Below are 13,186 nucleotides of genomic sequence, written 5' to 3' on the forward strand. Positions count from 1 at the left end.
TGAAAATTATTTGAACTGCTGAGTAAGAGAAAAATATATTTTCTGCAAATGCATTCTGACCGCATCGCAGAACTGCCAGAACATTGGTCGAACAGCATTTTAGTACAGACATTAACAAGAACTGAATATGGCCCTTCATTTAGAAACAGCTCTTTAATTTTTATCTCTTTTATTATTACTTACATATAGATTTTTTATTTCATGTTATTGGCAGGCACTGACCAATGTTTTAAACTGTTAAGTGGAAGTGTTTAATATATTCCAATTTTTATCTCAGCTGTTCAACATTTAATGAGAGGAGGGAGAAAGCAAGCTGTTATGCTATTTAACATTAAACTATAATGGGACTTTAAATAGAAATTTCAGGATCTAACATTCTATATTTCTTTTCCATTCAATAAAAATAAATGATCCTTGGGAATGACTGAAGCTGGTCTTTAGGTAGATGGAACGCAATGTCACAATAAGAGAGGAGACAAACATTTCAGAGTAAAGCTCCCTGTTCCCTGTGGACCAATGCCTCTTCTATAACAAACTCCACAGAAATAGTAAATAGAAAAATGTAACAGCAATTTTGCTTATCTTTTATTTTTTGATAGAAAGTGTTATATATTTTATGTTGTTGCCTTATTTATATTAGTTCTTCTGCAGTTGATACCATTGGTGTATGTCTAGTGCTTACCAATAATGGAAAAAGCCCTTGTAATTATATGTAATGTAAATGTGGCAAAGCTGTTGGGTTGCTGTTATAATTTCAGTCTGGTCTCCTCACAGTGTTAGCAAAAACTAACTGCTGTGTATGGACAGATTTTTTAAGATTTTATTTTTAATTGTTTATAATAGTTTAATGCAGGGAGAAAGTACTTTAGGAGGAGAGCATGCAACTCATGATCCATGGGTTGCTTTTGTTCAGGCTTCATTTACCATGCACAAAGAGACTCTGCAAGCAGGATGTAATATAAGTAATTATTTATCAGCTAATATGCAAAATAGATAGCTAGGACTAACAGATTACTAGGCTAAACGGTAATATGCTTACCACTCCTGATAAGAAAACTGATGAGTCTCAGCTGGCCAGGATGTTTTCAATATGCTGGGGAAATTTGGTCTCTGCCATTTGTTGGTGTGGACTGACCCTCAGCATTACTGAGTTGGCTTCACACCTTCTGCTTTTCTTTCCTTCTGTGTCTTTTCTCTTGAATCTTTCACCAGCTTAACTACTGTCACCCCAACAACAGTGCTCTGGACTTTACCTTCTTGTCTTTCATGGTTGTTGCTCACATACTTCCTCATAGCTTAACAATTTTCTCAGTAAAACTCAGGCAAGGCCACATGGCAATGCTGCACAGCCAAACCTCTGGGCTGAGTGTGACATGGGGAGTGGCAGAAAGTACAAAGCTTCAAGTGATCACGAGCACGTGGCAAAATCCACTGATGAGCTGTAAAGCCTGGTTGTGTGACAGCTGCTTTTTTGAGAGCATTAGTGTATGGGCTGAGATCCCTTTGTCCTGTTGAGGAAAGAAAATGCAAATCTACTTTAGTATGTTTCAAACCATTTGAAAGGGAGGAGCAACCTTATGGAGTTGTGGGTGGCTGTGCTGAGGGGCACTAGAGCATGTAACACTCGTGTGAAGCACTCAAGACACTGTTTTGAAACCTTGTCTCCAGGTCACAGTGGTGTTCGTGGATGGTATAAGTGCAAAGGCAAGTTTGTTTCTGTGCAAACATAGTTATTTCCATGTACTTTTCGCATCTTTTAATACTTGTGTCTGGTATTTTAGAAATAATGAAGCAATCGTACACCCGCAGTAGGAAGGCTCCCAGGAGACAGCACCTGGGTTCCACCTTCCAATTTTGACAACTGTGCGTTCGTTTTAATCTCTGTACCTCAATTTTACAACTTGTAATAATGAACAGCAGCCTCCTCACCCAGTTTTTCCAACAACCTCTTTCACATTGACAACGATTACCGCAGTACATGGCTATAAAAATGCCACTTTTGTACTTATTTTCCCTCGTAAACCACCTTCCTCTGCCACCCGACTTTAACGAAGCTGGCGTCAGCTCTATAGTTTGTCAGTCTAGGCCTTTTAAATGAAGACTTTGGAAGTTGCGTTCGCAGTTTTGTAACTTAAGGCGCGCTCCTGGGCTGGCCCTGGCCCAAGGCCCGGCCTAGCCGGCGGAGGAGGGCAGCCCCTCAGCTCGCAGCCCGCCTCTCCAGCCTCGGCTCTTGCAGAAGTTTCGCCAGGGCCTCGTCTGGCCCGCCGTCCCCGCCCTCCGGCGGCCGCTTTTCCTGTCAGCCTGGCCCCGGCCCGCCCGCCCGGGGCCGGGCCGCGCCGCGCCGCACCACCACCACCTCCTCCGGGGCGGGGGCGGCCGGAGCCCGCCTCCGAGGAAGTGATGGAGGCCGAGGGAGGAGAAGGAAGAGCCGCCGCTGGTAAGAGGGGACGGCGAGCCCTCGGGGGCTCCCCCGTGGCCCGGCCTGCTCCCCCCGCCGCCGGCCCCTGCCCCGTCTCTCCCCTCACGGCGGCCATCCCGCTCGCTTCGCCGCCCCTCCTGCCCTCGCCCTCATGGCGGGCGGGCCGCCCGCTGAGGCGGCGCCCGCCCGGGCTGCCTGGGGCCGGCCCGCGGCTGCTGTGAGGAGTCCGCGGCGTCGCCCCCGCCGCCACTCCGAAATGGCGGGCTCACCGCAGTACCACGGCGAGGCTTTCCAGAAGCGGCCAAAACGCGCGCAAAACACTCGGGCCTTTCCAGGAAAACTTTGCTCAGTCGCCTGCGGTCATGAGCGGGCAGCCCCGGCTCCTCATGGCTCCCAGCGCCTTGCCCGAAGGAGGTGCTCCGGGCCGCCCTCCCTGCACAAAGCAAGGTTAACCCGAGCAGGCTGTTACAGGGGTTTTACCCTTTTCCCAAGCGTACAGGTAACTTTTCCAGGTTTTCCAAACCTGTCCTGAAGCGGAGAGGAACTGGCCCCATGATTTCTGTCAGCTTTGGTTCGGGAGGTGATGCCGGTGAAAGGCTCGTCTCCAGTCGTCTGCCTCCAGTGCGGGTTTAGAGGTCTCACAGCACAGGTGCAAGAGTTTGGGACTGCAATGACTAAGTACTTGAGAACTACTGAAGAGCAGTAGAGGTTTTTAAGGCAGCGTGAGCAGGTGTTTACCCAAACTGAGCAAAAACATGGTTTAACAAAATAAGCATGTTTTAATAGGGACAAAATGAGCAGTATACATGTTGCTTCTTGACCACAGAAGAAAAAGTGCTTGGATTATTTTGGTGTAGAGATGAGATATAAGAGGCTTTCTATACTGCAGAGTACTTATCCTTTCTTTAAAAATACCTGTTCTTCTTTGCTGATCATGAGCTGACTGTAGAACAAGAAATACATGGTCTCTAATGATGAATGTTTTTTGAAAAAAGTCACTCATCTCCTTTCAGCAGAAGTGAATTTACTGGTGTATGTGACCTTAGGCAAAGAGCTCCTCTGCCCAGCAGAGGCCAATAGAGAGACCTCAGCCATTCAGTACATGGTGGACTTCCACTGCGTTGAAATGGACAGACATTACGTTAGTTCCCAAGTGGCAGTGCTCCTAGTGCTTGGTAAGGGAGCTGATGTAGCACAGGTGAATCTTCTGCACATGCTCCACTGTGGATTTCCAAGGGAGTCTGGTGTGTGTAGTGTTCCTGGTTTATATTTGACTAGGAGCACTTCCAAGAATCTCTGTTCATGCACTTGTTTGGATAAGGGCCCATTGCATCACCTCAGTTAGATTTTGCACTGCTTTCCCTTCTGCTCTGTTTTTATACTCTTCTTTCTTAATTTGTCACGCTAGCAGGTAAATGGAGAGAAAGTGAATTTATCTTCTGAAACGCATTTTAAGTTGCTGCCATTTATCTAAAGCACCTCTTTCATCCCCTTCAATAAAATAATGATGTTGTCCATTAGTTCCTCTAGCTGCTCATGGCTAAATGCACCGTAGTCAGATGGCTCTATTTTTTCCCTCCTATCAGCCACTTATGAAAGTCAAACATTTGTAATAATGCTATTGGATTTTTTTTTGGAAGACACTCACCTCAGCTGATGTTTTTAAATAAAATATCTCTAGATGAATGGGACTTGGTTTTTCATGTCCAAGCAAACATTGTACAGTTGGGCACTGCAGTTAATGTCTACATTTATCCCCTGACTTTTTCATTACTCTCAAAGGAATTGTTTGGAATAGTTCTTCCACCCCCTTCCTCTTTTAGAAAAGATGCCATTGTTTTTAGGTATCATCTGAGTTTTGGCTTAGCTATTTAATTGGATATACCAATGTTTAAAATAATTATGGAACAATTGACAATAGGTTGAGCATACAGCACACTCTAAGAGCACATTGGAGTCAGTTTCAGAGTATGTTGGTCTGTAATTGAGGTGCTACAACTAGGCACTGAGGTCTGCTCTTGTAACTTTTTCATAAGGCAAGATTGCTTACACTTCCAGTTTTCTAAGCCCCTTTATAGGTTGTAGGCAAACCTTATCCTTGAGAAGCAGGCCAGCTGTTGACCTAGAACTTGAGCTTCTTGTTTTAAATTCAGCCTTGTCACAAGTTCTTTTTGATTTTAGAACGCTTTGAAAGTCAGATTTGTATGTGTTAACCATCTAACAGCAAGGCTAGGAAGGCCAGTAGGGAGTAACAATGTACCTACAACTCTAGAGCTTGAGAAATAGTTAGTTACCAGATGATAAACCTGTATGTCTAGTTTAACAGTTGCACTAATGAAGCCTTAAATCTCCATCTGTCTCTATAAGAAGATGGAAATCTCCCTGCCCTCCATGAATTCTATGTTAACCAGTTTACAGGCAGGAGGTCACCAGTGTGGAAGGTGGAACCGCAAAATTTGGGTAGCGCTATATGTCATGAACATGGCCCCCACATCTAGAAAAGTTACTCAGAGCTCTAAGATGAGGTGGGTCAACAACCAGTTGATCAGTATAACTTCAGTATAACTAAAATCTCATGTATGGAACAGGTAAAATTTTACTCAGACTGAAGAGTGTGCATATCTAGGAGGTAAGGACTGTCATAACCTCCTTGCTTTCCATGCCTCAGGTAGTGCAAGTTACTGAAACCTTGCTTTCTTTAACATAAATACGTATTTATGGTCTAGAAGGAGAGAAAACAGGAAACAAAATGTAGCTACTTCCCTCAAAGAAAAAATACAGTCCAAAACCCAGCAAACCAACCTGAATCCCTTTCTATAATAGCACCGCAGTAAATACACTCCTTCCCTTGGGGGAAAGTACAAGAAAACAAACACTGCAAGAGAAAGTCTAGCTGGTTTAAATTTGCAAGTGGGAGGTGTGCAGACATTATGGTTGTGAGTATATTATAAGAACCTATGTAGAACAGGCTGGTATGTATTTTCCACATTGTATAATGGTTGCATGCTGAGAGGCTCCCAAACACTTCGCGTGGCGATTCGTAGTTCTGGTGTGTTGTCTTTGCAAAATGATTGGCAGACCCTCAGGTTGCACATACCCGAAGTAAACTGTGTTCTGCTCAGTTACTGAGAGGTCTGCGGATGCTTAAAAATGTTGTTTTTGTAACCTTTGAAACTTCTATCTGGTGGCTGGTCTTTATAGTATTACTGACAGCAGATGGCAAATGGCTCTGCTGATGTAATTCTTACTAGTGTTTCATTCCTGTGAAGTTGCACAGTTTCAAAATCTCAGAAGGTGCCTCCATGTTTTTTCTGTGTGACGATTTGAAGCCAAACTAAATAAAAACATTTTATATTATTCAAATTCCCATGGTGTCATGTGACATTTTTGTAATGATTGCCTTGCAGCAGTTTCAGATAAGTGCACGTTTGGTAGCAATTTAAGGCCTGTGTCCTTTAAGTAATGCTTATTAGTACGTAACAGATGCTGTTTAGAAACATTATGCCTTTTAATAGACTCTGCTTTTAGACTACGTGTTCTCATTCCAGGCAGACTGTGGATCAGGCAAGCTTGGGGGTATCCTGTCATTTATGCAAAGCCTAAGTCAATTTTCTGCTCTGAAGTCAAGCCATGTGTTTTTCCTTGTTTCTTCCATTCTGGTCATAGCCGCCTTGCTGTGTTTTTCCCCCTAGTCATATCTTTGGCTGATTGTCAAGCCATTACAATCAAAACCTTTTGCATTTTTAACCACCAGCAGTGGTTTCTTTTGTCCTTACAGAAGAGCCTGTGTAAACTGAATTTAAACAATCTCAGCCTTACTGTCAAGAGCACAGCAAGCACAGAGTTAGCCCTCTGTTGCCAGCCTGTCCTTCCTTCTCTGCTTCTTCCTCTTCCCAAAAGGAGAAAAAGGGAAAAGCAGAGCCATGCTGATTTTGGAGCACCTTCAAAGACATGTAGAATAGCTGCCACAATGGCACAGAGAAACAAGAGCTGTTTACATATTTCCTCCACTACTTGCAGCTGTTTATTAAAGCAAGCTCTGAGACAGGCTAAGAGGTTTGTGATTGCTAGTGCAGGTGATGTATTAATTTGCAGCCGCATAATAAATTCCGCAAAGCGAAAATTACTGGGGGAGGGGAGTTTTTGTTGTTTTCCTTTTTTTTCCTCAAATTAATTGCTTTATTTTGAGATTAGTCTGGCTGTACAAATTGCTCTTTGCAAGTAATTTGGAGGCAGTCTGCTGGGCTTTCTTAGGCAGACTTAGGCACTCTACTGGTGGGAGCAGTAGGTTTGTCAGATGTGTAAAGCATTTGCAACTCAAATTATGCGGTATCTGAAACTGGTATCCCTGCAAATCTAGACAGTTGTCTCATATTTTCATTGCTACATCGTTTGTTCGGGGAACATTGTTTTTTCTGATAGCAGACTGGGGCCTTCAGGTACTTTCGGTATGCCACACATCCTGCCATAGTGTGTATGAAATGGAGGTAAGGGCCGTGTGTAGTGCGGCCCTTGGTTTCCCACATCTGCTTTGAATGATAGTGGTAACAGGGAAATGTATTTAATGTGGGATGTAAATACTAGCCCTGGTGCTAGCTTGTGACAGTGTATTTCAGTAATAATTTTAAATGCTTCTTGGTCTTAAAACACAGCTATTTTCTGAAGCTGTCCTAACTGGCAGTCTGTCTGGCTTCTCCCCATGGGATGAAATCATGTTCATACTAGACCATTTGCCAAACTCAGTTGTCATTTCCTGCCATTTCACTATTCCTTGTTTATCAGTATGGGAGATATTGTCTTCTTTTCCCTTAAGTTATAGGATGACTTTTGACCTATGTATCCTCCTTTCTACCTCTCATCTTTCTAAAGGACTGAATTACCACTATATACATTTGAACTTGTGAATCATAAAAGCTCTACTGCTGTTCATGGAATCTTTTCTACCGTTTTCCTTTCAAATCAGCCTCTCTGAATAATGAACATACTTCAGTGATATATTTCAGCATCATTCAGGGCCTCCCATTTCTTCTTTGCTTAGATTTTAAGAGTCAGACTGTAATTTGAGGTCAGGCCTGGACTGTGAACTTCTGCTGGCATAGCTATTTTGACTATGAGTATGGTGAAGTGAGATGTAGCACTGACATAGCTGTGCTGGAAAAAGCCCCTGATAGGGACACAGTTGTTCTGGAAAACTTGTATATTTTTATTGTATATTTTATTTTGTTTAGGGGGTAGACAAAGAATTAAGTTGATAAACTTAGATTTTTTTTTTTTTCTTAAATATGCAAGAAAACCCATAGCACTGCCTTCAGTAGTTGAAGTTAGACTTTTCTAGGAACATTTCTGCCCATTTCTTGGTTGTATGGAAACCAGTACACATTAAGAACTCAGTTCTGATGTTCACAGGTTCAGAGGTATTAGTAGCAATCCCACTGAATCAATGGGATTTCCTTGAGGAAAACCTGATATGAACATGAACCTTAAAGCCTTGATTAATTACAATCCTGCATGTCCCTTTTCTTCAGGACTACATCTTCTCTGAGTTATTCTGTAAGCTCCTTCCTTCTTTTTTACATGTAAGCTCTGCGACAAAGAGAGTTAAATGTGCAGAAGTATGAATTCCTGATATGTCATAGTTACAGCTGGTAGCACTTCCATGGTTTAACAGTATGCTACAGTTTTTATTTATAAAAGTCTGTTGCTGGGCCATAATACCTCAGCTTTTTTCAATTACATTAGGTTAGAGCTTTGTGCAAAACATGCCTGTCCAGATGTGCATTCTGTGTATAATAGCACTGGGGGGAGCCTGTTTACACAGATGTATTTTAATTTATCTGTATTATGAGTTGGGTGTGGCTTTATTTTTGTAAGTGTAACACTGCTAAAGATCCATCTGAGGAAAAATATATATAGTTGGAACCTGTTTGCTGGGATTTCAGTACAGGAGTACTGCAGGTTAGAGTTGATTGATGCCATTATGTGATCCCTTCAATATGCACTTGCTTTTCTAGATTTGAAAACATTTTAAATAATGTGGTTTCATCTAGGTATTTTTCCAAAAAGAGCAAATGCTTATATCAATTATTTAATTCCTGTGTCTATTTTTTCCATTTAATAAATTGCAGATTAAGTTTTGGAAAATAAATAACACATGTGGCTTATAGACCCTGGTCATACAAGGTTCTGAAGGCCTCCAGAACTCATTGAAGTGAGTAGAAACTGAAGGTGTTTGACATTTTTTAGAGTTAGGCTTGTCTAGTCTCTGCCTTTGCTCATCTATGTTCTGCTAAATAGATGTGTATACTTAAAGGTTTTTTCTTCCCTTTTCTGAAATCAGTAGTAAAAATGTGTTAGTGGGAACTGGATGGCTAATATGACAGCATCCTGCATTTGGGATGCTAACGTTTGGTCTGCCCTCCATTTGAGTGACAGAATTTGCACTAATGACACGTGTAGCTATGGCTGAACTCATCTATTTAATCTGTTTGGTTTCTTAATTGGCAATGGGATTAGGATTATTTATTTCCCTTCTGTCTTCATGTATTGATTCCACAGCAGAAAATTATTTACAGAGACTTGTATTTAGTTTGTCGTCTGAACCCCTCTTGCCGTTTGAATTGTGATAGATTAGTAAGTAATGTATAGATGGCGTTTTTGGATTGAAACATAGAAACCTGTTAAGGCCGATGCATTTTTTTCACCTTTCATGTTCCAAGAGTGATTGATTGCTCTATCAGTAATGGTGAGGAGCAATGCAGTGGGGAAGAACATTGTCTTCCTTGATGATGTACGGCATGTGGTTAAGAGCTACCTTGCCATGTTGGACAGATATTGCGCCACAGCATTTGCCCGCTAGCTCCATTGCCACCACACATTGTTATGATACTGAAGTTTCACTTACACTAGAACTTAGGTTTTTAACATGTACTTGCTCAATTAAATTCAGGATATGAGAGTCAGGTTCTGCATGTACTCCCGGGAACGTGCCAAAGACCTCTTCCTTCCTTTGAAAGGTTAAACAAATATGGTTGTCTAATGATAACCACATGCATAGAGCTGTTCTGGCTCATTGGAGGGAGCGGGGAAGAGTTGATGTTAAGCTCTGCTGTTTAACACAGAGCTCTTACTCTTGTGAGAGGGTAATGGATAGCACTTTTGTTATATGTGCACCATTTAGAAGGGCAAAAAAAGCCAGATTTAGATCCTAGACACTGTCATGGTTGTGCTGCCATAGTGTGGCAGTGACAGTCCACAGGAGAACAGAGAACAATTTATGTTATATGACTTGTTTGTCTTTTTATGTTATGACTGCAGAGGCACTGATAAGGAAAACTTCACACTCTTTTTGAAGTGGTAGATAAGACATACATTTAACTGATAAGAAATCAGACAGAAAATGAAGTGATTTGTTAGGGGCCACAAAAACACACCTGTGTTAAGAATAAATCTTAGGAGTTCTGGTCTCAGTTGCCTTGTTTAATTACAAGGACATTCCCTCCTAAATATTGACATGTTACACAGTCTTTTTGTATTGCTTCATGAATGTTTGTCTCATATTGCAAAGTGTTTTCTGATTTAAAAAAAAGGGAAAATACGTCTTGGACAAAACCACTCACAATACTGTCAGAAACACTCAGAATCTGCTGAAGTTTTTTTGTTTTTAATTGTGAAATATATTGGCATGAAAGTAAAGCAAATAAATAAAACCAGTACTGCTATTGCAAGCATTAGAAATGGCAAAACCGAATAAAAAATAATGACATTTGAAGGTTAGAAATGTTAGGTTCTTTTTAGTGATCCTGTTTCTGCACCACTAGAAATCACCCTTAAGTATTTTACATACTTTTACGTGTAAATTTGGACAAACGTACAAAGATGAACAGTCCAGATATAAATCCCATGGTGACCGATGGCTCTTCTGTAAACATACAATTGTTAATGGATGCATGTAGTACCATTCTCTGTGTTTGTAGAACATGAAAAAGTAGTTGTAGGATAAATGATTCATTCACTTCAGACATAACGCTTTTCATGGTTCATCTACAGTGAGGTTGATGTATTTTGCTTTATAATCTGGCTGCATCCTAAATGCCCTTACAAAGTTCTGAAATGGGCTTTTTAACAAGTAAGTCTTTCCTGGGAGCACCAGCAATACCTTAATGCGTCTTAGTCAACCCCATGGTATGTCTAGTCTGAAATAACTGCATGGTCAACTTGTTGGCTTAAGGAAACAGTATTAATAAGCTACAAATGAATAGAGGAATAGAAAAGTCTTAACAATGAAAGCAAGTATCTCTTGTTTAATAAATTGTGTATTGGGTTCATGATCAAAAAGGACTTAAATATATTGGCTATACATACTAATTTGAAACTTAAATGAGAATTTAAAACTCATTACAAAGAGACAGAGTTGGTTGCCCCAAGTTGTAACTGATTTGCTAGATGATGGCAAAATAGTAAAACTAACACATAGGTACTAAAATGCCTAGTCTAGTGAATGAGAGCTTGAGGAATATAATAGTGATTTGAATAGCTGTAGCATTATACTCACAAGATAAGTTTGTGGTTATGTATATTCTAGTTAAATTATTTCTGTTAAGGCACAGGGTTTAGCTGCAGAGGATATAGAAGGATCATCAAAAAGAATGTTCAGAATATCTGTTTAGATTGAAGCATGTCATTTACCTTCAGGCATTACAGGAGTCTGTAGTTTCACTTGTGGAATTTCACATACAAGTGTGTGCACCATGTGTTTTCTGTTGTATTGAGAATAAATTCTTTTGCCCGTGGAAAAATATTTCCTGCTTACTTTAACTGATAGAATGAAATTCTTGCTGAATCTGTAATGATGGGGGTCTGTCTCTAATCTACAAAAATTAATTTTTAGTTTAAAGTAGAATATTGTCTTCTATTTTGTGTTTGCATTTGTTATTTATCTACCTGATGCAGAACATAAGTATGTTAATCAGATCTATCTGGATTCCCACATATTGATCTTTTTGGCTCATAGGTGAAGTGAACTTTGTCTGACTTTTACCTCTCTAGAAGTATATTTGTCCACTTTGTGAAATCACCATAAAATTCAGCTCCCTATTCTGGAGAAAAACAGAGGAGGAATAGCAGTGGGATTAGAAAAAGCTGAGTTTAGGGATCAGGACTGAAACAGGGCCCTTGGTATAAACCAAGCCTTATTGGCAGAGTTGCGTGAAGTTTTAGGCTGAGGGGCCTATAGGTGCTGGACAGTAGTATCTCATAAAGATGATTGACTTGTATGGACAGTGCCTGCTTGTTTGTATAGCTGGATTTAGCTGTAGCTTTTCACTTTAAAAATCAGATTCTTAGTGCAAATTGATGACGGATCACTAGAGTGAGAGATGTGCTTACACATCCTCACTTGAGAATGTGGCCCAGGCTGCTCCATGGAAACAAAAGAGAGAAGAAGCAGAAGCAGTTTTAGTTTTTGCTTTAAAATTTATTCTGTATGCTTGAAATGGAAATATGCCCGTTCAGATTTCTTGTTTATTTATCTCTAGATAAGTTTTTTCAGTGGAATTGCATACACTTCCTCCTCCTTTGCCCTGAATGCCCCTGTCCCGTAAAAGTCAAAGACTGGTACCTGTCTGTAACCCTTCATTGTCACTGCTGCCGTAGAATCCACCTAGATGATGTCTTGACCTTGTTTACCAGCTTTGGCTATTTAAGATGGCAGCCACTTCAGCGCAAATGTCAGGAATCCCTCTAATGCAGTAGGCCTCCCGTTCTAAATTTACTCTTCTTATGTTTTATGGTCCCTCCTCTGTGGCTGCAGCAAGAGGCCCCCTTTTTATGATTCACCCCTCCTGCCCCCCTTCCTCCCTCCCTCCCTCCCTCCTGCAGATGGTAACCCTTTGTGCATGTTGCCTGTTTGGAAGAAGTGCTCGCTGGGTGCCTAGCAGATTGGCTGCCACAGCGTGCTCTTTTGTTGCTGCTAGGTAAGATCAAGTTCGAATTAAATCCTGTAATTCAAATTAGATTAAAAGGCTGTCCTTGGAAATTTGAAATTTTGGTATCCCAAGATGCTGATAGGGACCTCGGACTCAGACACTCACAGGAGAATAATGCTGCTTTTATTTTAAAGTAAAGTTAACAAGTTGTTTTGCATTTGATTTTGGAACCTTTATAGCATTCTGTTAGCCAGCAATAATTATTGTTGTAGTCAAATGCCTGATAACAATAGCTGTAGTTAGACTTTGTTGAGGGGTTTTTTTTGTTGTTGTTTCTCTCTACCAAAAAAGCATAAGAGGGACATATACAAATATATGGAGGAGGGCAAATATAATTTTTTTTTCACTTTGTACTGGGGAAAACCAGGAAACACATTAGTTAACGTAAAAAAAAAAATTCAAACCAGTGATTTTTCTCCTGCTGATGGCAGCTGGACAGTATTAGTGGTATGTACAAGTTTTGGGGGGATGTTCATAAAAACCAGCCTTAACACAACTGACTTCTTGAGGACACTCCAGAGTGCCTACAGTTAGACTTCTGCTCCATATTGCCCCTAAAGGAACTTCACTCTCACTCACTCCCTCTCTCTCTCTCCCCCCCCACCCTCCCTTATATACAGAAGCCGAGACAGATTTGTTTCTTCGTGAAGAGCTTTTGGATTTCCCCTTTATTGAAATAGGCGCTCCTAACTCACTTGGCCATTTTCAGAGTATTACGCAGGAAAGACAAGCTAACTGGAAGTCTAAAAGTGTTTTTTAGAGACAGAAATTACTTCTGTGGAAA

At 41.0% G+C, this 13,186-nt stretch overlaps 1 protein-coding gene across 1 annotated transcript in view; it reads left to right on the forward strand.

Annotated features, from left to right (window-relative positions):
* The first annotated feature begins 2,320 nt into the window (after positions 1-2,320).
* Positions 2,321-13,186, forward strand: part of FAM169B (Protein) — a 41,295-nt gene continuing 30,429 nt past the window's right edge. Inside the window, exon 1 of the mRNA XM_064456158.1 lies at positions 2,321-2,437. Within this exon, the coding sequence (XP_064312228.1) occupies positions 2,401-2,437 (37 nt within the window). The 5' untranslated portion in view covers positions 2,321-2,400. The remainder of the gene's footprint in view (positions 2,438-13,186) is intronic.

This window comes from Phalacrocorax carbo, chromosome 7 (genome assembly GCF_963921805.1).
Source record: "Phalacrocorax carbo chromosome 7, bPhaCar2.1, whole genome shotgun sequence".
Taxonomy (NCBI): domain Eukaryota; kingdom Metazoa; phylum Chordata; class Aves; order Suliformes; family Phalacrocoracidae; genus Phalacrocorax; species Phalacrocorax carbo.